Source organism: Canis lupus, chromosome 12, assembly GCF_003254725.2.
Source record: "Canis lupus dingo isolate Sandy chromosome 12, ASM325472v2, whole genome shotgun sequence".
NCBI lineage: Eukaryota > Metazoa > Chordata > Mammalia > Carnivora > Canidae > Canis > Canis lupus.
Genome location: NC_064254.1, coordinates 68,183,670 through 68,205,712, shown reverse-complemented (window position 1 = coordinate 68,205,712; position 22,043 = coordinate 68,183,670). Strand labels below are relative to the sequence as shown.

At 36.3% G+C, this 22,043-nt stretch overlaps 1 protein-coding gene across 5 annotated transcripts in view; it reads left to right on the top strand.

Moving 5' to 3' along the window:
* Positions 1–22,043, top strand: part of REV3L (REV3 like, DNA directed polymerase zeta catalytic subunit) — a 177,297-nt gene that overhangs the window by 40,553 nt on the left and 114,701 nt on the right. For all 5 annotated transcript variants that reach the window (XR_007401373.1, XR_003135812.3, XM_025444798.3 and 2 more), the window contains exons 2-3: positions 12,456–12,645; positions 18,530–18,604. Coding sequence is in view for 3 of the 5 variants with exons in the window: in XM_025444798.3 (XP_025300583.1) it covers positions 12,456–12,645; positions 18,530–18,604 (265 nt within the window). In the remaining 2 variants the exon portion in view is untranslated. The remainder of the gene's footprint in view (positions 1–12,455; positions 12,646–18,529; positions 18,605–22,043) is intronic.

The following is a 22,043-nucleotide window of genomic DNA, read 5'->3' as shown; positions in this document are numbered from 1 at the left end:
CTTTTTTAGAATTAGGCAGTATTTCCCTTGATAGTCTCTTGAATTGCATGAATTCTACCTCAGTATCTTTCACCAAGCCCAGCAGCTTAATTTTCCTGACTTACAGACCCAGACACTAGTCACTTTTCTTCAGCTGAGCTCTAGTTGAAATAGTTGGCCCATGATCAGGGCCATGGTTTATGAAAACTATGAACTTCATCTTTTAAACAGAAGCACACTCAGTTGCCTCTTCTCAATACAAGATACTTCCACTTTAGATATACCAAGGAATTCAGAGACACTAAGGAATAACCGATTTATATACCCTATCTCATGATGCTAGATAAGTTTATTGACTGGGCACACTAGCACCATTTAATTGTGTTCCCACATTCATTCTCTCTCCACCTGAGTCCCTTGATTCCTTCCTATACAGTGAATAAAATGCTCATATGATGTGATTCCACTGTATATAAACATATGTATAACAAGTTCATAATATATTTTTATAAGTGCTCTGAAGACATAAATGAGGAAACAAGTTGTGCACTTACTTTTATAGGTAAAGGAAGGTGTATAAAGTTGAAATAGCAAGGGAGCTAGCTGGTCCCTAAAGAATGAGAAGCAGTTATAGTATTTTCCATCTAAATACTAATCATATAAATATTTTTTGAAGATAATAAAAAATCAGCCCGTTTCCTATTTTTCCTCAGTGAAGAATTCTTCTGGTTACAGAGTATGTTAATTAATTCAAGGAAATATATTGAGCATGTTTAAGACATGACTGAGGCAAAGGATTCCAGTCCTGTGTCTTCTTTGGCTTATATGATGCTTGTATAAGTTCTCTTCATTTTGCGTAGCACCCCAAATTGTACTGGTGAATGTAAAATGGGAAAATTGATCTTTCCCATTGAGTTGAGAGAGATATGGCAAAATAATGTGTCCTTTGACTACCTGCCAGTTCTGGGTAGTTGTACATCTGCCATTTGTTATTTGTTTTTTTCTGTGTCTTATGCTCTTTTGTTTTATTCTTCCATTATAGTCTTCTTATATGCTAAGTAGATATTTTCTAGTATACTACTTTAATTCCATTTTTCTTCCTTCTTCCCTTTCCTCCCTCCCTCCCTCCTCCTCCTCTCTCTTTTCTGTTTTTTAGTTACTTTTTTCATGGTTACTCTGGGTATTACACTTAACATCTTAATTTAAGACATCTTAGTTTGGATTAATCCCAATTTAATTTTCATCCAGGCATATCTCATTGTCCTTCACTTTGCTGTGTTTTGCAGATACTTTTTTTTTTTTTCTTTTCAACAAATTAAAGGTTTGTGGCAGCCCTGCATTAAGCAAGTCTGTCAGCACCATTTTTCCAACAGCACTTGATCATTTGGTATCTGCATCACGTTTTGGTAACTTGCATTTTGAACTTTCATTATTGTATTTGCTATGGTGATCCGTGATCAGTGATTATGACTTGCTGAAAGCCCAGATGATGGCTAGTATTTTTTAGCAAGGAAATATTTTTTTTTTTGCAAGGAAATATTTTTTAAGGTGCATATATCATTTTTAAAAATATAATGCTATTGCGCATTTAATAGACTATATTATAGTGTGGAACATAACTTTTGTATGTACCAGGAAACCAAAAAATGCATTTGAATCACTTTATTGCAGTATTTGCTTTATTGCAGTGGTCTGAAACAGAACCCACAATATTGCTATGCCTGTATATATAAAACCATTGTTCCATTATAACATCATTTGTGCAAATAACATCATTACACGTTATAAGCCCATCAATACAATCTTATAATTATAACTTTTGCATCTGTCTTAAATGAGATAGAAGGAAAGAATTACAAAAATACATGTTTATTATCTTTTGTGTTTACCTAAATAGTCATCTTTATGGGTATTCTTTACTGCTTAGTGTGGATTTAAGATGTTGTCTGTCTATTATCCTTTTGTTTTAGCCTGGAATGAAATCCCCTTTACTATTTCTTATAGGTCAGGCCTGCTAGTGAAAGATTCTCTCAATTGTCATTTAGCTGGGAATATCTTAATTTCTTCTTTCTTCCTATCTCACCCATATCTCCTTTGTTTTTAAAGAGTAGTTTTGCTAGATATCAAATTCTTGCTTAACAGTCTTTTTCTTTCAGGGCACCTGGGTGGCTCAGTAGGTTGTCTGCCTTGGCTCAGGTCATGATCCCAGGGTCCTGGGTTCGAGCTCCCTGCTTAGTGGGGAGCCTGCTTCTCCCTCTCCCACTCCCCCTGCTTGTGCATGTGCTCTCTCTTTCTTTTTCTCAAATAAATAAGATCTTAAAAAAAAAAAAACATCTTCTTTCATTACTTGGACTATGTCATCCTACTGGCTTCCATGTTTTCTAATGAGATGTCAGCTCTTAACCTTATTGAGGAAATTTTGTGCATGATGAATTGCTTTTGTCACTTTCAAGATTTTGTCTTTGGCAGTTTGGTTATGATGCATCTTGGCATGGATCTATTTGAGTTTCTCCTACTTGCAATTTTTTGAGCTTAGATACACAGATTGTTTCCATCGAATTTGGGAATTTTTTGCCATTCTGTTTTCAGATATTCATTCCATCTTTCTCTGTCTCCTCTTCTGCTGAAGCTCATGTTATGTATATGTTGACAGAATCCCATAAATCTCTGACACCCTGTTACTTTTTCTTCATTCTTTTTTTTTTTTTTTTGTTCCTCAGATTGGAGAATGTCAACTGACCTGTCTTCAAGTTTACTGATTCTTCTACCAGTTCAGATGTGCTCTTTACTTTCTTTAGTAAATTTTTCATTTCATGTTGCCCTTCTAACACCAAAATTTCTTTTTTTAACACCAACATTTCTATTTCATTCTTTTATTGTTTTTTTTTTTTTTTTTTTTTTTTTTTTTTTTTATTTGTTTATTGACAGAGCACAAGCAGGGGGAGTGGCAGGCAGAGAGAGAGGGAGAAGCAGGCTCCCTAATGAGCAAGGAGCCGGTTCCGGGCCTCAATCCCAGGACCCTGGGCTCATGATCTGAGTCGAGGGCAGACACTTTACCAACCGAGCCACACAGGCGCCCCTAATTCTTTTTTTATAATTTTTGTCTATTCATTTATATCTTCTGTTAGGTAAGACATGATTGTCAAACGTTCCTTTAATTCTTAGACATAATCTTTTCTTTAAAATTTCTTTTTTAAGATTTTATTTGAGAGAGTTTAGGCATGGGGAGAGGAACAAAGGGAGAGGGAGAGAGAGAGACTCTCAAGTAGAGTCCTCACTGAGTACAGAGCCTGATGCAGGACTCAATCTTACAACCCTGAGATCCCGACCTGAACTGGAACCAAGAGTCAGCTGCTTAACTGACTGAGCCACCAGGTGCCCTTGTTCTTTGAAATGTTTTTAATAGCTGGTTTAAAGTCTTTGTCTAGGGCAGCCCCGGTGGCACAGCAGTTTAGTGCTGCCTGCAGCCCAGGGTGTGATCCTTGGGACCTGGGATTGAGTCCCATGTCAGGCTCCCTGAATGGAGCCTGCTTCTCCCTCTGTCTGTGTCTCTGCCTCTCTCTCTCTGTGTCTCTATGAATAAATAAATAAAATCTTTAAAAAAAAAGAAAAAGAAAGTCTTTGTCTAGTAAGATGAATTTTTGAGCTTTCTCAGAGGCAGTTTTATTGACTTCTTTTTTCCCTGTGTATGGGTCATGCTTCTCTCTTTTTTTTATATGTCTTATCATTTTTTTGTTGTTAGAAACTAGACATTTTAAATATTTTGATAGTTAAGGAAATCATATTCTTCCCTATCCCCAGGTTTGTTCTTGCTCTGTTGTTGGTGATGTTATTTATTTAGTGCCTTTCTTAGATTAATCCTGTACAGTGTCTATTCTTTGAAGACCCTACTCATCCAACCTATTGGTTAGTTAATGGTTGGCCAGAGATTCTTTTAAATACCTTGAGCCAATAGGCATCCTTCCACCTTTTGTTGAGGAGCTCTGTATATGTGTGTGTGTGAGTGCAAAGCCTCAAGTTCAGCCATCTTGAAAGATTAGGGCCTTTTCAGCTTTTTTGAGCATGCAGACAGCTCCAACATGTGCATAGCCTTCTAAATTTCCAGGGCTATGTCAAAACCTTGTAAGTTCTCATGGACATGTTAGTCCTCAGTTTTTCCTTTTAAGTTTGTGTTCAGCCTCTTACTAGCTGCAACTGATAAAAACTGCCTTAGGTAACTGTGATGTTAAACAGTTGCTGCTAATTGTTTTCCATAAAGATACTGCAGATAGGACTATACCCAGGGAGTAAGCTCTGAGTCTGATCAAATAAAGTCCTGAGAATGGAGCTTTTCAATGAGCTGCCAGGCAGGTCACATGGTGACAGTTTTCTGTGATTGGGCTTTTGGGGAACTGCAAATCTATTTTGGTCTCTCCATTGCCTGCTTGCCTGGCTGTTTTCACAGCTGTTCTGGAGCTCATGGCAGGGTAGGGATAGGTAGATGAGATTGGATTACCAGGGCAAGTTAGAACACCATAAAACTTGTTGTTCTTGCTAAGATTCACCTGCTTTTCTTGAATAAACACTCTGGATTATCACAAGCCTTTTAGTTTATTTCCAAAATGCTGAAAAAAGTTGATTTCAACAGAATATGCCAGTGTTCTTGTTGCCTTTATGGAGAAGCAGGTTTTTTAAGGTTGTTCTTCTGCCATTCTGAAGTGTTTCTATATAGTTTATCTGTGTCCTTCCAGTTTCTTATCCAGCCTCTCATAGCTTGCATTTCTCTTGTGCGTTTCTCCTGGCCCTTGGAACTCTCTGGTTCCATGGCTAACAAACTTATATTTTCAGGTATTCACTGTTACTTCTCTTTCTTGACTGGCAGCCCTCCCAGGGGCTCATTCTCTCATATCCTACATAAATCAAAATCCTTTTATTCCTTCCTTAAATATTAGTATTCCTCAAGTTTCTGACCTATGCCCCTTCTTTTGTCTGTGTATTCTCTTGAGCATTTTTTTATCCATCTGTTATTCAGACTCCCCAATCTGTTGTCTTCTCTACCCAGATCTCTTTCTTAAGCTCTACATTTGTGTACCTAATTGTGTTTAATGTAAATCTCCATTTGGAAATTCTTTAAACATGTAAAATTCCACAAGTTCAAAATAGAAATCAGCCTACTCTCCTTTCTCAGTTTTCTTTGAATGACATTCATAATCTATCCAGTTGCCTAAACCAGAAGTTTGCATCATCCTTGATTCTTTCTCTTTTACTCTACTCCCAAATTCCAATCAGTTATCTCTAAATTCTGTGCCCTAAGTCCTTCTTGGTGTTTTCTCCATCAATACTGACATTTCTCTCCTGAATTACTCCAGTAACCTCCTAAACATATTTTCCTATTAAAATGCTGTCCCTAGTTTCTCCACAGTGTGTCCACCAGGGAACTTTATAAAATGCAAACTCACATAGGTCACAGAATCTACACACACACACACACACACACACACACACACACACACTCACACTCACATTTACACATGCATACTTGTCCTTTCTCTCCCTTGCACTCTTTGCTCCTTCCTAACTACATTTTTCCTGTTCCCATACCATGTATATTCTCATTTGCTTTCAGATTTTGTATGTACTGCAACATTCTTTCTCACTTTGCTCTTCTGAGTTGCTTCCTCTGGGAAGCCTTTCTATGTTCTTACAAATCTGAGATACTTTTGAACATAGACTTGTCATACTGTAATTGCCTGTTTACTCATCTCTATCTCTGAGTAGAATGTAAAAAGTTCATGAGTTCAAGGACTATGATTATGAGCAGCCCAGGTCTAACACCTAATATTGGACTTTAATAAAGAGTTTGAAGAATGGAGAATTTATGCCTGTGTTTATGAATAATAAAACCAATTGTGTTTAGCACTGGAAAAACAAAGATGTGTTAGACAAATGTATAAATAAAATAGACCTTTGAAACATCTGGTGCTTGAGAGATATAGTTCTGTTAGTAATGTGGGATTGGTAACTTAAAGCCAATGATTCTTTTTTTCTAAGATTTTATTTTCTTGAGAGAGGAATGAAAGAGTGGGGGGAGGATCAGAGGGAGAGGGACAAGCAGACTCCATCCTGAGCATGGAGCCCAATGTGGGACTTGATCCCACAACATTGAGATCATGACCTGAGCCAGAATCAAGAGTTAGATGCTCAAGCATGCAGGCACCCCAAAGCCAATGATCCTGAATAAAGCCATGTACGCTTTAGTTGGAGAAATAAATGGCATGAATAAATATGAAACCCCAAAGCATTATTTACAAATGAAAAGAGAAAATGAAGAGAAACTGAGAACAGAAAGTTATATACATATGCCCTTTGTAAAGTTAATTATTATACTTAGGTTTTTGTTGGTGGATGGGTTTTTTGTTTTTTGTTTTTTTTTAATTTCTAGGTCATTTAGAAGTAGGTGACTTCTTCCTGCCTTTCTCTTTCAGAAATTATATAATATGTAGAAAAAATACATATACAAAAAGAAAATTTTAAATTATCTCCCTTAATGTGTTATACATATTTTTATAATTGAAATAAGCCTGAATATCACCTGAAATAAATATATCATAAATATCTCTTCATGCCAAGAAATATACTGCAACACCATCTGTTGCTGAGGTTGGCAAACTTTCTGTAAAGGGCATATAGTATATATTTTAGGCTTTGGAAGCTAGAAGGTCTCTGTTGGAACTACTCAACTCTGCCAGTAGCAAAGCAGCAAGAGACCATTCCAAATGGATGTGGTATAATAAATTTGTATTTACAAAAACAGGCAGTAAGCAAATTGGTATGAGAGTCATAGACGTGATGTAGATAGATCATAATTTCCTATTTTTGAAAATTTACAATTTTTTTTACTATTGGTAATATTGTCTAAGCATCTTAATATTTAAATCTCTGTGTACATTCTTAATTTTTTTCTTAGATGATGGGTGATATAACACTGCTTTCTTAAGTGACTTTGAGTTTTGCTTGGTTCATTTTGCAGTTTTATGGGAATGGGGAAAGAAAGAGTGAAACTTTAGAAAGAAGCAAAGACAGACTTTGCTTGGAGGGATACAGACTGAGGTAATGACAGTGATATAAAACTTAAAAAGATATTCTAGGAAGAAAATATGAAAAACTCGATAAATAAACCTTTCCTGTTCACACACCAAGTTTTTCTATTTGATAGCTCTGGAGAGTTTTGTTTAAAATCTTGTGTATATTGAGTTTGAGATTTGGGAGATGGGATTGCAAGTTACAGAATAAGCATTTCTTACTCCGTTTTCTAGGATACTCTTGAGCCAGTGTGATTTTGATTATGGTGACCAGTCATCTTATTTTAAAAAGAAAAGAAAAAAGAAGATGTTAAGCTTTTCTGTTCTGGGTGAAGGCTAATCAGTTAGAGCAGGGATTGGCATAACTACTCTCCATGGACCAAATCTCTCCCACTGCCTGTTTTCATAAATGAAATCTTATTGGAACAACATGGTTATGCCCATTCACTTACATATATACTGTCTGTGGCTGCTTTTGGGCTACAGTGGCAGAGTTAAGGAGTTGTTTCACAACAGTATGGCCCATAAGGTCTAAAATATGTTACTTTACAGAAAACTTTGCAGACCTAGAACTAGAGGAATGGTACATGTTAGTCTGTTTATCAAAAATGTATCTGCAAAAAATACAGGTAATTTTCCTATGGATAAACTAGTAAGATTTTAGATGCACCATTTAATGAAGAGACCAAACCTAGGCATTTAAAATGCAGAAGAAAATGTGGGAAAATGGCATAAGAAATGTTGAATACAGAGGACTTAATGTTTAGTGTACACCTAAATTCTATAAAAGATTAGATTCATGGGCAGCTGGGTGGCTCAGAGGTTTAGCGCCGCCTTCAGCCCAGGGTGTGATCCTGGGGTCCTGTGATCGAGTCCCATGTCGGGCTCCCTGCATGGAGCCTGCTTCTCCCTCTGCCTGGGTCTCTGCCTCTCTCTCTGTCTCAGTCTCTCATGAATTAATAAATAAAATCTTAAAAAAAAAAAAAAGATTAGATTCATAGTATGTACCTAAGTCCTGGCTGTTATAGAGACACCTACCTTAGTTAGAGAAGCCCTGCTTACATAGAGTTGGTAAGTAGCCAGCTCCACACAGTTTTGCCATGGCGTCTTTAAAAGCCAGCAGTTATGCTGTGACAAGTCTGTGTGGAGCTTTCCTGAAACAGCTTTATTGCAATTTCTGAATTAGTCAACAGCAGTCAAACTGGAAAGCCCAAACTCTTCAAAACTTTTGAAACCTGTGTGTGTAGGCTTAGTCTCCCAACCACAGTCTCCATTCCTACTGAGTGTGCTGCCTTAATTCAGTTTGACCTGACAGTAAGAGAGGACATTCAGAAATTAGAGACATGAAGAATGCCAGTTGCTTGCTTGCTTTGGATCCACATGTTACTTAGACATAGCTTAATATTCTTTTTTTTTTTAAGGTTTTATTTATTTATTCATGAGAGAGGCAAAAGGAGAAGCAGGCTCCCTGTGGGGAGCCTGATGGACTCAATCCCAGGACCCCAGATCATGACCTGAGCCAAAGGCAGATGCTCAACCACTGAGCCACCCAGGCGCCCCAGAGCTTAATGTTCTAAACTGTTTAAGAAAGAATCCCAAATCACTTAGCAAGGTTTCAAAATAGCAAAGCTTTTGCTAATTTTATTCTTTTTTTTTTTTTTTTTAAGATTTTATTTATTTATTCATGAGAGACAGAGGCAGAGGGAGAGGCGGGATCCCTGCAGGGAGCCCGATGTGGGACTCGATCCCGGAACTCTGGGATCATGCCCTGGGCCAAAGGCAGATGCTCAACCACTGAGCCACCCAGACGTCCCACTTTCACTAATTTTATAAAAACATTCTTAATCCTGTGTGTGGAGCTCTTTGGAGTATAGTGAGAGAGCCTCTGGATTGAAGTCACAAGTCACTAACTAGATGTTGCAGAAACCTGAGTACACAGCACCAGCGACCTGCCTCTGAACTTATTTTATGAGAGAAACCATTAATTGAATGTTTAAGCCACTGATTTGAGGGTGTTTTCTCTATAGCTGAATCTACTTCTAACTGATGAGGGGTAGGATAGCTTATCTCGAAGGGACTTTACTATGTGTGGCCCCACACATTTGTGTTGGGGTAGAGCTGATGGAGGGAAATTTATAGAAGTGGTCTGTATCTTGTCAAAAATAAAGCAGTGCTATTATGGAACTACAAATTTTACAATAATAAGAGACCACTGTTGCCAAAGAGAAATTGACTCTCACATTCATTTTTATGTATTTTATTCCTTGTTAACTTTTTGAATTTATTTTATCTTGTTTCTCATCATTTTCTTTTCTGTGATACTCATTCTGTATTAGAGCCATTAAGTACAATGCCAACAATTCGTGCTGTGTTCTTCAGGAGGTTGTTCTTAGGGAAAGGTGGTAAGGCACTGAGCCATCCCTAGCTGCTGGAGAACCAGAGGGAGGTACATCTGTGTTGATGTAGTGATTGCAGCTTTGCCTGGGACTGTGGGTTATTCAGGGTAATAAGGTGCTATAAGCTAGGGACTCTTCCCAACACCCATGTCCCCCTATAATTGTGTTATCCTTAGTTGTATCAAAGTCCCTCTATTTTCACAGATTCATTTTTTCAGATACTCAAGACTTTTACATGCTTGTTTCTCCTTAAGGAGTTACTCTATTTTGCTAAGTGTTTGTTCATCCATTTAATAAATATTAATCACATGTTAGGTGCTTTGTGCTGGGTCCTGGGGATATTATAATCATTCAAACAGGGTACCAACTCCAAAGAATTTTCAAATGGGAGAGTCAAATAAAACAGGCATTTATATTACAAAATAAGAACTGAGGAGTTAAAGATTAAGGAAACCAACATTTACTTTTTTAAAAATTGAAGCAAAAAATAAATAATTGAAGCAGCATGGTTAGATTTTATTGATCTGCTTCTAAATTTTGATTCAGTTATCTAGTAGATATGTGATTTTAGGAAAGTTAACCTTTATGATACTTGAAAGGTTGTTAAATGTTTTAGAAATAAATGTATGTAAAGCACTTAGTTCACTGTCTACTGAGTAAATCATTTCTGCTTTTTTCCCCTAAATCATACACCACAAATTATTGTAATTTTAAAGCCTCCATAGAAAGATACTATCTTTGGCCACTGCTTCATAGGAGACCTGAAAAGTGGCGATTAAAAAAAAAAAAAATTCTGTGAACTTTGAACATCCGCCCTGTGAAGAAACTTAGAAGAAATCAGATTTTATAATTATTTCTTGTAAAATTTCTCCAAATTTCCATTATTGAGATATATGGACTGTAAAATTATTATCTTAGGAACTTAGAAAATTGCTTATAAAATAAACTATAACATTAACTCTTGTTTTGTTTTTTAAAGATTTATTTATTCAAGAGAGAGAATGCACGGAGTGAGGGGTGGAGAGAGTCTTAAGCAGACTCCACACTGAATGCAGAACCCAATGCCAGGCTGGATCTCACAACCCTGAGATCAGGACCTTAGGCCAAAACCAAGAGTTGGACACTCAACCGACTATACCACCTAGGCACCCCACTATTACACTAATTCCGTAATCACTGGTCTCAGATTTGTTTGTCAACTTAAAAGAGAATACTTCTCTGTCTCCCCACCTTCCTTACTCCATGTTTAGCATGCCACTTGCTCTTAACTAAATTGTGGCTTGGTTTAGTGTCCTCAGTGATCATGGGTATAACATTTTTTCATGAAATGTTTAAAAAGCATTCAAGTAGATCATCAGTAAATTAATATATTTTTAAAGACTCATTCATTGTTACAATTTTATTTTTTTCTATTTTAAAAATTAAGAAACTAAAAAAAAAAAAGAATTAAGAAACTACAGTATTTGGGAGATGGTACCATGTTTGAAATGAAACAAAATAATCAAAGAATTTGCTTTTAACTGAAAGTCTTTTTCTCCCCATTCCTTTGAAATTAAGCAACATAACTGCTGCTAAAAATAGAAACTGGTCTAACAGCAGCACAATTTGTAATTCTTCAGAGGTGTGAAAGTTGGTAGTTGAAATCGGATTACCACACTTTAGAGGGTATAGATCTTATTCCATTGTATGATTGGTCTTTCCAATTTTGCTATGCCGTATCTAATAACTGCTCCAGATTTGTTAATTCTGTTACAGCTGTACCTTAAAAGTAAGATACACTGATGTTCATTGTAGAAAGTATGAAATATAACAGTAGAACTTAGAATTAGTCTCTGTGTATTTTATCTAAATCATTCTAAGTTATAAATAGGAAAAAGTACGCAAACAAATAGTTTCCTACCAAAAAAGAGAAAAAGCCCAGTGAAACAGTGGGATAAGGGTTGGGGAAGGAGTGTAAGGATTGTGCTAGCAGGCAGTATAGTGATAGCACATGAGAAAATGGTATCTTCTTCCATCACTGCCATTCTCTCTGTTTGAAGTCGACAAATGGCATGTACCCCCGAGGAACTAGGGACAGAGCTCTGAGGACAGGAGCCACTTCTATACAGCCCTGCCAGATTCAGGAGAGTAATGGTGCATCTGTTTTCTGTTGCTGCTGGTGTTACTTAACCTTGTCATGGATGTGTTACTGTTTCTGTGGCACTCCTTTTGTGGGTTCTTACCCATATTACTTTCTTTATCATGGCTGTACCTGATTGTCTGTTTGCAGGTCAGCACCATTTACCCCTTTTGCACCCTTGCCTGATATAACAGCTTCCTGGGAAGTGTGCATGCTTGTTTTTTCACCTCTCATTGTGTCTCCTCCTCTGCCACTCCACCAAATGTGCAATTTAGATATCTAGAAATCTATTACAGACAAATGATCTGTAGGGGTTTTCTTTTTATTTTTGTCTTGGGTTTTTTTTTTTTTTTCCCTAATAGCAAAATGTCATGTTTACCCTTTCCAAAATCCTTCTTCCCACCCTTCTAGCAAAAATTCCACATACTAGAACTGCTGTTACCCTCTCCTTTCTCCCAGAGCAGTCTCTGTCTCAGGGAAGTCTCTTGTTTGAAAACCTGTATGCCAAGACAGACATGCATTGATTTATTTAATAAACTTTCAGTGACTTTTTGTCAGCTTCATAACACTGTGCTAAGTGGTATTATTATAGGGTAAATCAGTGAAGTATATTAATATAAAGCCGGTTAGATTGTAAGGTAAAATATTCAAACATATTTTCACCAAACTACTATTTCAGTCATACTGTAATGCTTATGTTTACAAAATGCTTCTAAATGTTCTGTTGTGAAATGTAGTTAATATAGGTGGCTTTAATTATGGGTTAATTTTCTTCAACTCTTATCCTAAGTAAAGCTGTGTTATCATTAGAACATTAAAATGATTTGCATTCTGATCTTCATAATGTTAAAATTTTAAAATGCATTTCAAGACTAAACTTTATAATGTGTTACATTTTAGGTCAGAAGACATGTCTTCATCTGCATGGCATCTTTCCTTACCTCTATGTGCCATACGATGGTTATGGACAGCAGCCAGAAAGCTATCTTTCTCAGATGGCATTCAGTATCGACAGAGCACTTAATGTGGCTTTAGGCAATCCATCTTCCACTGCTCAGCACGTGTTCAAAGTGTCATTAGTATCAGGAATGTAAGTATATGTTAACATCTTTTTAAATTTCTGTATTTAAAAATCTGTATTTTTAGTACTATTTCAAGTAAAGGAAACCTATTTGATTCAAAGATACTCTCTCTTCTAATCTGATGGAAATGGGGCAAATTTTATGCTGTAATTTTTTAAAGTAAATTTTTATGATAGTAAAAGATAGATGGTTTAACCTTTTCCATTTCTCCACTTCTTAGAACTGTAGAAGTTCGTGTAATTTGTTTATCACATAATTTACTGAGCACCTTCCATGTGCTAGGCACTTTTCTAGGTGCTTGGGATATATTGGTGAACAAAAAGATTCCTGCCCCCATGAAGGTATAATGGGAAACAGAAAATAACCAACAGATATGAAATAGATTCATTTATTTATTACATGGTTGTATTATGGAACAAAGATGGAGAAGCAGTATATGAAGGATCAGGAGTGAAGGGTAGGGAAGTGGACTGGTAGCAGTTTTATATAGGGTAATCAGGGAGGGTGTCATTGACAAAGTAAATGACATTTGAGCAAAGACTTGAAGGTAAGGAAGTAGGAATAACATGGAGATGACTTGAAGGGAGGGAAAATAGAGTAGGACAAAATGTGGTTAGAGAGGGATGAATGGATGGATATTATATGTTGACCAATAGTTCTTTTTTGTTGTTGTTGTTGTTTGTGTTTTAAAGATTTTATTTCTTTATTCATGAGGGAGAGAGAGACAGAGACATAGGCAGAGGGAGAAGCTGGCTCCATGCAGGGAACCTGATGGGGGACTCGATCCCTGGTCTCCAGTATCAGGCCCTGGGCTGAAGGCGGCACTAAACTGCTGAGCCACTGGGCTGCTCTGGCCAGTGGTTCTTAAAGTATGGTTTCCAGGATCACCAACATAAGCTTTACCTGATTTGACAACTATGAGAATGTACCTGTCAGTTCTCTAAATACAGGGAAAGTAATTGAACAATGGCCCCACTACCACCCTGAAATCTTTCTATTATTCCATTTGAACTGAAGCTGCTTTTCATAGATGACTCCTAGCCAGTGACTAAGCCTAATAAGGATACTAAGGCAGGCCTGTTTCTGGGAGACCCTTGAAGACTCTGAAGGCCTTTCTGCGCTTTGATTAAAATCACACTGCAATAGAAGACATTTCTACTGATCTTCGCTCTGTCCCTCTCTCATTCACTTGAGATCAGATGTGTAAGTTTGGTGGCTATCCTAGCTTCTCCTGGGTCCCTCCTCATTTTCTTTCACAAGTGTTTCCCCTAATAAATTTCTTGTACATATTGGCATCTACTTCTCAGAGGATTCAGAATAACATACTTGGGAACTTATTTAGAATATATTCTTGGGTCCCACTCTAGACCTAATGAATCAGGAACTCTGGTGATAGAGCCCAGCAATTTGTTTTAATAATAAGCCTTTGTAATGATTCTGATGCAGTTTGAGAACCACTGCGATAGGCTGTTGTGAGGACTTAACTTTTACTCTGAGCTACTGTAGGAATTTGAATATCCACTCTAACTTAAACTTGAAAGGATTACTTTAGCAGTTCTGTGAAGAGTAGATCATTGGGGGATAAAGATAAAAGCAAGAGAGAGCATTAGGACTCTGTTTGATTAATATGGGTGAAATGAGAAAATATGGTAGCTTGCACTTGAGTAGTAATGGAAATAATGAGATGTGGTCAGCTTCTGGGTCTGTTCTTGGGGGTTAATAAGCTTTGCTATCTGATTGGATGAAGGTTGTGCCAGGGGTCAAAGATGACTATAAAATTTTGAGTCCATGCTGCTAAAAGGATGGAAGGCAGGCAGAGCATGCTGGCAGGAAAGATTTGGAGCTCATACTAGAACACTCTGAATTGATATGTTCATATGAAATCTATCTTAAATCTGTCTACTTCCACCTTAATTTAGGCTTTCCTCTGGACCACCACAGTATCCTTTTAATTGAATTTTCTTCTATTTTTGTCTTGCTCTAGAGCCATAAAAATACTCCTCGTATAACATACATTGAATCCTTTAAAAATCATTTAAAATATTTAAATGGGTTCATATTGCTCATAGAATAAATTTAAGCTTCTAACCACAGCCTATATGATCTGACCCTTTCCTGCCTCTGTAATTTAGTTTATTATGTTCCATCTAGAAACATAGGTCTTCTTTCAGTTCCTCTAATGGACTGAGCTCTTTCCCAGCTTTGTACATGCAATTTGTTTTCCTTAGGTGCTCTACCCGTCTCTAATCCTTCAAATCCTTCACCTCTCCAGAGAAGTTTTCTCTGACTTCCCTACTTAAAATAGGTGTCATTATTATTATTCTGATGTCTGCCCATTTTTTGTTTCCTTCAGCACTAATATAGTTGGAGTTGTTCTGTTTGTTCACTTAATTATGTATTTCTCCCACCAGCATGTAAACTCCACAAGAAAAAGGACCGTGTTTGTCTTGTCCACCGTTACATCCTTAGTACTTGTATGGTGTTGGGCATTTAGTAGGTATGGCTCAGTAACTATTTTGGTTGCATAAATGAATGAGGTAGAAGTTCACATTTGTCCTATGAGAGTCACAATTAGATTAAAGATAATTATCAACTTTATATTCCAATTTTTTTGTGTTTAATAGTTTCTAGGAACTTTGATATGCATATTCTCATTTCAAAGTTGAATTTCCAAGCAACCTAGTAAAATAAATAGTTACCAGTCCTTTCTTTTCTTTTTTTTCCCCAAAGTAAGCTCTTCCCCCAATGTGGGTCTTAAACTCAAGACTTTGAGATCAAGAGTTGTATGCTCTACCAACTGAGCCAGCCAGACAACCCAGTCACCAGTCTTTCTGTATTTTTGATGATTATTTTCTTAAAGACGTCATCATATTTTTAAGAATCTGAATCCCGAGGCAAAAGATGAGCTGTTCTATATAGCTGCCATTCTCTTTTTCCTTTTATTCTAATTTTTTCCTAAACTGGATCTCTTTTTGCTTACCATACATTCTAGCTTCTATTATTATTCTAGTCCTTCAATTTTTCCTACTTTAAGGTAGACAGTGTTGCATCTAGCTACCAAATTAAACTACAGGTTTAATTCTAGTCTTTTTAGATAATGCATTATCCTGAGGCTAGGTCAAGAGATAGGATATGACCTTAGGCTCTTTCTGGAATTCCTTACCACTCAGCTACCATGATTCTCAAAATCTCCTATAAAGAGATTTTTAATCTATCTAAGTTTATTGGGATCTTTTGCTATCCATTTTCATTTTCTTTCTCACTGTTATATTAAAAAACAATTATCAGATATAATTTTAAGCATAAAATATCTATACAAACTCTGTTCCATTCTACTTTCTTCTGTCCAAAGGGTCTCCCTCTTGAGGAATACTTTTGGCAAAATCAGCTGAAGCCAACAGCAGGAAGTAAGGGTTGCAGGTTAAGTTATATAGAAGCATAAAATGGAATTTATAGAATTTCCAGGCTATATTTTGGAGAAGTAGATGTGAAAACAGAATCCTAGGGTGCCTGGGTGTCTCAAGTTGGTTAAGTATTTGCTTTCGGCTCAGGTTATGATCTCAGAGTCCGGGGATCAAGTCCTTCATCGGGCTCCTCTGCCTGCCCCTCTCTCTCTCTCTCTCTCTCTCTCTCTCTCTCTGTCTCTCATGAATAAATAAATAAAATATTTAAAAATATTTAAATTTAACATTTAAAAATATTAAAATATTTAAAATATTTAAATTTAACATTTAAAAATATTAAAATATTTAATAAAAATATTAATCTAAAATGCACCAGAATCCTAAATTTATAAAGACTTAACTTATATTCAGTTTTTGAAATTTATGAAATTTTAATTGGAAAACCCTAAAGATTGTTAGTAAAACCAAAGCAAAGATAGCATGTACTACACTACATACTTTTTTTTCCTATTTATCTGGCTAAAAATAACTCATGTCTCCAGTTAGCTATATTTACATGAAAAATACCATAGCACGAGGACTAAATAGTTGAATTTTGCCAGTGAGAGAGAATGAAATCATTCATGTAATGTGTCTTTGTTTCATGGCAACAGAAATGAGATAAAGAGCAGCAAAGTAGACGGGAAGTGGTTGTGTTTTTTTTGTTGTTTTTTTTTTTAAAGGGTGGACCCTTTTGGGGGGAGAAAAAGAAGGGCAAGGAATTAGGAATTATGGTCAGAGGTGACTTTTCTGAGGAGGTGAGTCTGAGTAGAAATCTGAATGAAGATCAAAAGCAAACCATACCAGGGTTAAGGGCAAGCTTTCCAGGCAGAGAGGATGGCAAGTTACTTGAGAGTGGATCAAGTTAGAGGAACTAAAATGTTTAGAATTTCTAAAGGAAGAGTTATAGGACCTAAGATTGGAGTGAGTAGCAAGAACAAGATAACTTTTTAGGCCTTGGTAAATAGTTGGACTTTTTTTGGATAGAAATTGCTTTACAGGGTGCCTGGGTGGCTCAGTCCGTTAAGCATCTGCTTTTGGCTTCGGTCATGGTCCCGGGGTACTGGTATCCAGCCACCCCATTAGGCTCTCTGCTCAGTAGAGAGCCTGCTTCTCCCTCTCCCTCTGCCCCTCCCCCAACTCGTGTTCTCTTTTTCTTGAATAAAGTCTTTAAAGAAAGAAGAAGAAATGGCTTTACAACAATCGTATAGCTGGCTCTTACCTAAAAGCTTAAAATAGCTAGGGTGAAAAAAAAAAGTTTATACTCCAAATAATGACTTTACTGCCAAATTACTTCTGTATTTGATGTCTACTACTCTGTCAGACATGACAGAAATGATGTCCTTATGAGGGTAAGTTCTATCTAGTGTCCATTATAAAGGGACAATATTTTTTACATGAAAGTTGAATGGGTTTATCTACCTAAAGGCTTAACCAGCCACTTATTTACAGATAAACTCCGGGGAGATACAAAACTTTTTATTTTTTGTGCATATTCATACTTGTTTATATTTATACTTTAATTCTATTGTCTTTGAGAGGGATAGTCTAGGGCTGGCTCAGTTGGTGGAGCGTGTGATTCTTGATCTCAGGGTTGTAAGTTCAAGCCCCACTTTGGGCATGGAGCATACTTAAAAAAAAAAGAATAAGAAAATAGTAGTCTGTATATCAGAAGTACTAGTATGGTTTCATATCCTCCTGCAGTGATGTAACATGATATTCCAACTTATTTTATCTTGCACTGAAGACTGGTACCTTACCATGTAGATTTTTCCTTCTTCCTTTTTCCATTCCAGCTAATGCTCTTGAGAAAATTCCAGCCTCAACATAATTAGGGTCCTTAAGTAAGGCTATGGTCTTTTCAATCTCTTAAGTTCCTGTCTACACAGTTTTCATAGCCTTTGTTGGATTTGGATATGTGTTATGTACACACACTCACATGTGTACATATATGATAGGTAAATTATCTCTGGCTAGTGAACTTGCAAAATTAATAATAAACAGAAACAAATAAGCAAAGTAACATGAATGCTGTTAATTTAAGGACTTTATTAATGAAGAATTTATCGCTTTTGACAGAAAGAAATGGGAAATAGGTGAACGTGCTTAAAAGATCTGTTTTTCTCATACATGGTTAGAGTAAAGAGAAAAGATCTATTTTTTAATAGTCCTTATGATTGAAATTAAGGTATAAATAGTTTGCCACCCTTTTTGTCTCTAGTTTTTTGAGAGTAGTATTTCTAAACTTTAATTTCCGTATTATACATATGGTTTATGTAGGTTTAATTGAAAGGTTTTGGAATGGTTTTGTTTGTTTGGTTTTTGGGGTTTTGGATAATATGTATAAATAAGTGAATTAGGTCAGCTGAATCTAATTAGGGCAGTAAGTTGCATTACTTCATCTCTTAATGCTGAAAATAATTTGAAATATCTTTTTCCTTTATTTCAGGCCTTTTTATGGTTATCATGAGAAGGAAAAACACTTTATGAAGATCTATCTTTACAATCCTGCAATGGTGAAAAGGTACAAAGAGAAAAATGTGGATAGCTGTCACTTAAGTATTTTAATAATGAAAAGAAAAATCTAGATGACAGGATTATATCATTTGTAGCATTATTAAAGAAAGAGCTCATAATATGTGTATATTTATGTGCGTGCAAAGAGAGAGCTATGGCTTGGCCTCTAGGAAGGATATTTTAAGAGTGAAAGGGACCTTGCTTTATAGCCCCTTACTGCTGCTTTTTTGTCTTATGTTTAGAAAGCTTGTACAAGTAGATAAAAAATGATGGCTGCCTTGTAGGATGCCCTGCCAGCCAGAGCAAATGTTCAGTACCAGGAGAAACTTGCTATTTAGTTTCAAAGCAAAAAGAAATGTGTGAGAGTGAGGCCAGAGTGTAAGGGCTTCAGATAACTCAAAATCCTGTTGACTCTTTATTAATATTAATGAAATTTTATATCCCAGGCTTTTTGTTTATGTTTCTGGTTTTGTTTTGTTTTTTCCTTCTCCCAGTAAGTCTCTGTATCTTATTTTGTTAATGGTCCTGGAGCCTAAGTTATTGATGTCAGGAAGGGCAATATATAAAGAAGACTTCAGTCATCCTCTGGGGCTCAAAACAAGGGTTTCCACTCTGTGTGGTGATGAGCTAGGGTAAAAGCATCCTTGGAGAAGTGCTATTTTTTTTTTTTTTTTTTTTGGAAGATCTCTTTGCTAGTAAGTACTAGGTTTCAGAAGGTAACCTTTTTCTGTGAGACACAAAGTGAATGTTTCCCAGAGTGAATTTAGGCACTAAGAGAGGCACGACAACCAAGGATGTGAGGTTTATTCTGAATTAGGCCAACTGAATGCTTCACTGAAGCACTGCCCTAATCCCAGTGGTTAAGCCCTTCTTCAAGTAAGTAACCAGTGAAAACTAGTTTTCTCTATAATCTGCTCCTACCCTTATCCCAAACAGCTTCTATTATGTAGGGTACCAAAACAGTTTTTTCAGAATAGGCACTTAACAAGCAATGATGTGTCTTGTACCACTTCCCCTTGGTCACACTTTCACATATCCATGGAGTCCAAAAGATCAATCCCTGTGAATTTTTACCCTCTCTTGCACACACAGTGGTAAGAGAGTAAACATTAATCATTTTTAATCTTTCTCATTCCCAAGTATGCTAGAGGGGTGCCATGAATAAAATTTGCTTACATCTTTAAAAATAATTCTATGTGAAGTATAAATCTAATCTGTTTTTCTTCCTTATGCCTATAGCAATCAAGTACTTATTAAACTATTTCCAGTAAGTTTGCTTTAAATAACATAGTTTATCACTGTGCCAATCTGAAATTCCCTGATTTATTGAGAGATTTATTTATTCATTCATTTCAAAATAAATATTTGTAAAATGCCTACATTATTTAATGCACTATGGAGTTTGCTGGGTAAACAGTGAACAAAGTTTGCATGGTTCCTGCCCTTAGGGATCTTATAGCATATAAGAAGATAGAAACAGTAAACAAATAACCCAAATATATAACAGGAAGTTGTGATACATGCCATGAAGGAAAAGGATTCTATGACAGAAAATATTTTCCTCCCTTTTGATTATTTTTTAATACCTTTATACACGAATCATTTATGTTATACTATTTAACTAGTATGGAATGCAGTGGTTAGTGTAGATTCTGAAACCAGATTACCTGTATTCAAAATCTGGCTCTGCTATTTACCTGCTAGGAGACCTTAGGCAAGTTATTTAATCTCTCTGTGACATATTTTCTCATCTGTAAGTAGGATTGATGTTAATGCATGTTGTTCTGATAATCAAATGGTCTTAATATCTGTAAATCGCTCAGAACAGTACCTGGCATATTATAAGTGCTGTGTTGGCTATACTATATATGCAACACATTACAGTACAACTTACCTTTACCCTTGGTCTTAACTTTTTTCCTAGAGGCAGATAAATTTTTAAGAATGTGGTATGCCCTTCTTTTCATACATAATATATGTACATATGTGCACATATTTAATCTTTAAAAAGATTCAAAAAAAAAAATTCCACATACAGGAGCGCCTGGGTGGCTCAGTCAGTTGAGCATCTGCCTTTGGCTCAGGTCATGATCCCAGGGGCCTGGGATCAAGCCCCTGAGTCAGGCTCCCTGCTCAGCAGAGAGTCTGCTTCTCCTTCTGCCCTTCCCTCTGGCTCCTTCTCTCTTTCTCTCTCTCTTTCTCAAATTAATAAAAATCTTTTAAAAAAATTTCGACATATAATTAGTGTCCTGCTAGAATGTAAGTCTACAAAGATTTTTTTCTGCTATATTTGCTGCTTAATCGTCAATGTTTAGAATGTATGTCTAGTATATAGTAGTCAATAACTTTTTGTAGAATGAATATTGTTTAGAGACTGGCCTCTTGCTTTCTCTACTTGCTCATCTCCTGTGAGCTTTACTTCCATTCTTCTTAAACTACCTACTCACTACACCCTGGAATTTGTTCTACCTCTGAGATTTTAAATGCAAACATCTTGCATTCTCTCTAGGATAGAGAAATCACTACAGATTGTTGCCACTATGAATTCATGGTCTTCAACTTCACCTGGGCCCTGCCCTGCCTTATTTCTGTTTTTCTCTAATCCTTTTCATCTTTCTCCACCCTCTTACTCAAATGTTAAGCCCCTTCTATGGCTTTGCCTCCCTACTTCATAGTGAAAGTGGAACCCATCAGTCTAGAAAAGTGATTGTCAAAGTGTGTGCATCAGGGATTCCTTTGACCCTTTCAGAGGATCTGTGTGGTCAAAATCAGACTCCTATGTTGCTAAATCCAGTTAACACCTTTTTGTCCTTAATTTTGACCTTATGTCTGTGCTAATAGTTTAAAATAACCCCAGGTGTTAAATTTCTTTGCTGTAAGCCTCTTTTGATTTTCCTTTTACCTGTCTGAGCATTCATATTCCATTTTGTTCCTCATTTAACATCTGCAGCTGTGCTTGGGGTTATATGTCTTATGCTTTTATCTTTTCTCCCTATCCTCTCTTCTCACTGTCCAGCCTTATCTACTCTTATGGCTTAGTTTTTTCTTTTTGTTAATCTTTATGCATTCGATATCCAGATATATATATCAATAGCCTAAATTTTCCTTCAGGGCTCTGGATCAATGTATCAGACCATCTGCTGGGTAAATAAAATAGGTCTACACTTAAAAGTAAAGGCTCAAAAAAAAAAAAAAAAAGTAAAGGCTCACAAAGCAGAGAATATTTTAATTTTAGCTCTTCCATTTTTAATTTATATGATTTTGGACAACTTTTTAATCTAAGACTCAGTTTCTCTATAAAGTGGGAATAATAATATAGGGTGTAGTGAGGATTACTTGAAATTAAACATTTAAAACACCTAACATAATGTCCAGTACATACTCCTTAAATATATGTTAGCTACCTCTGCTGTGTAAATAAAGTTATTCTTACCCTCATTTTTCAC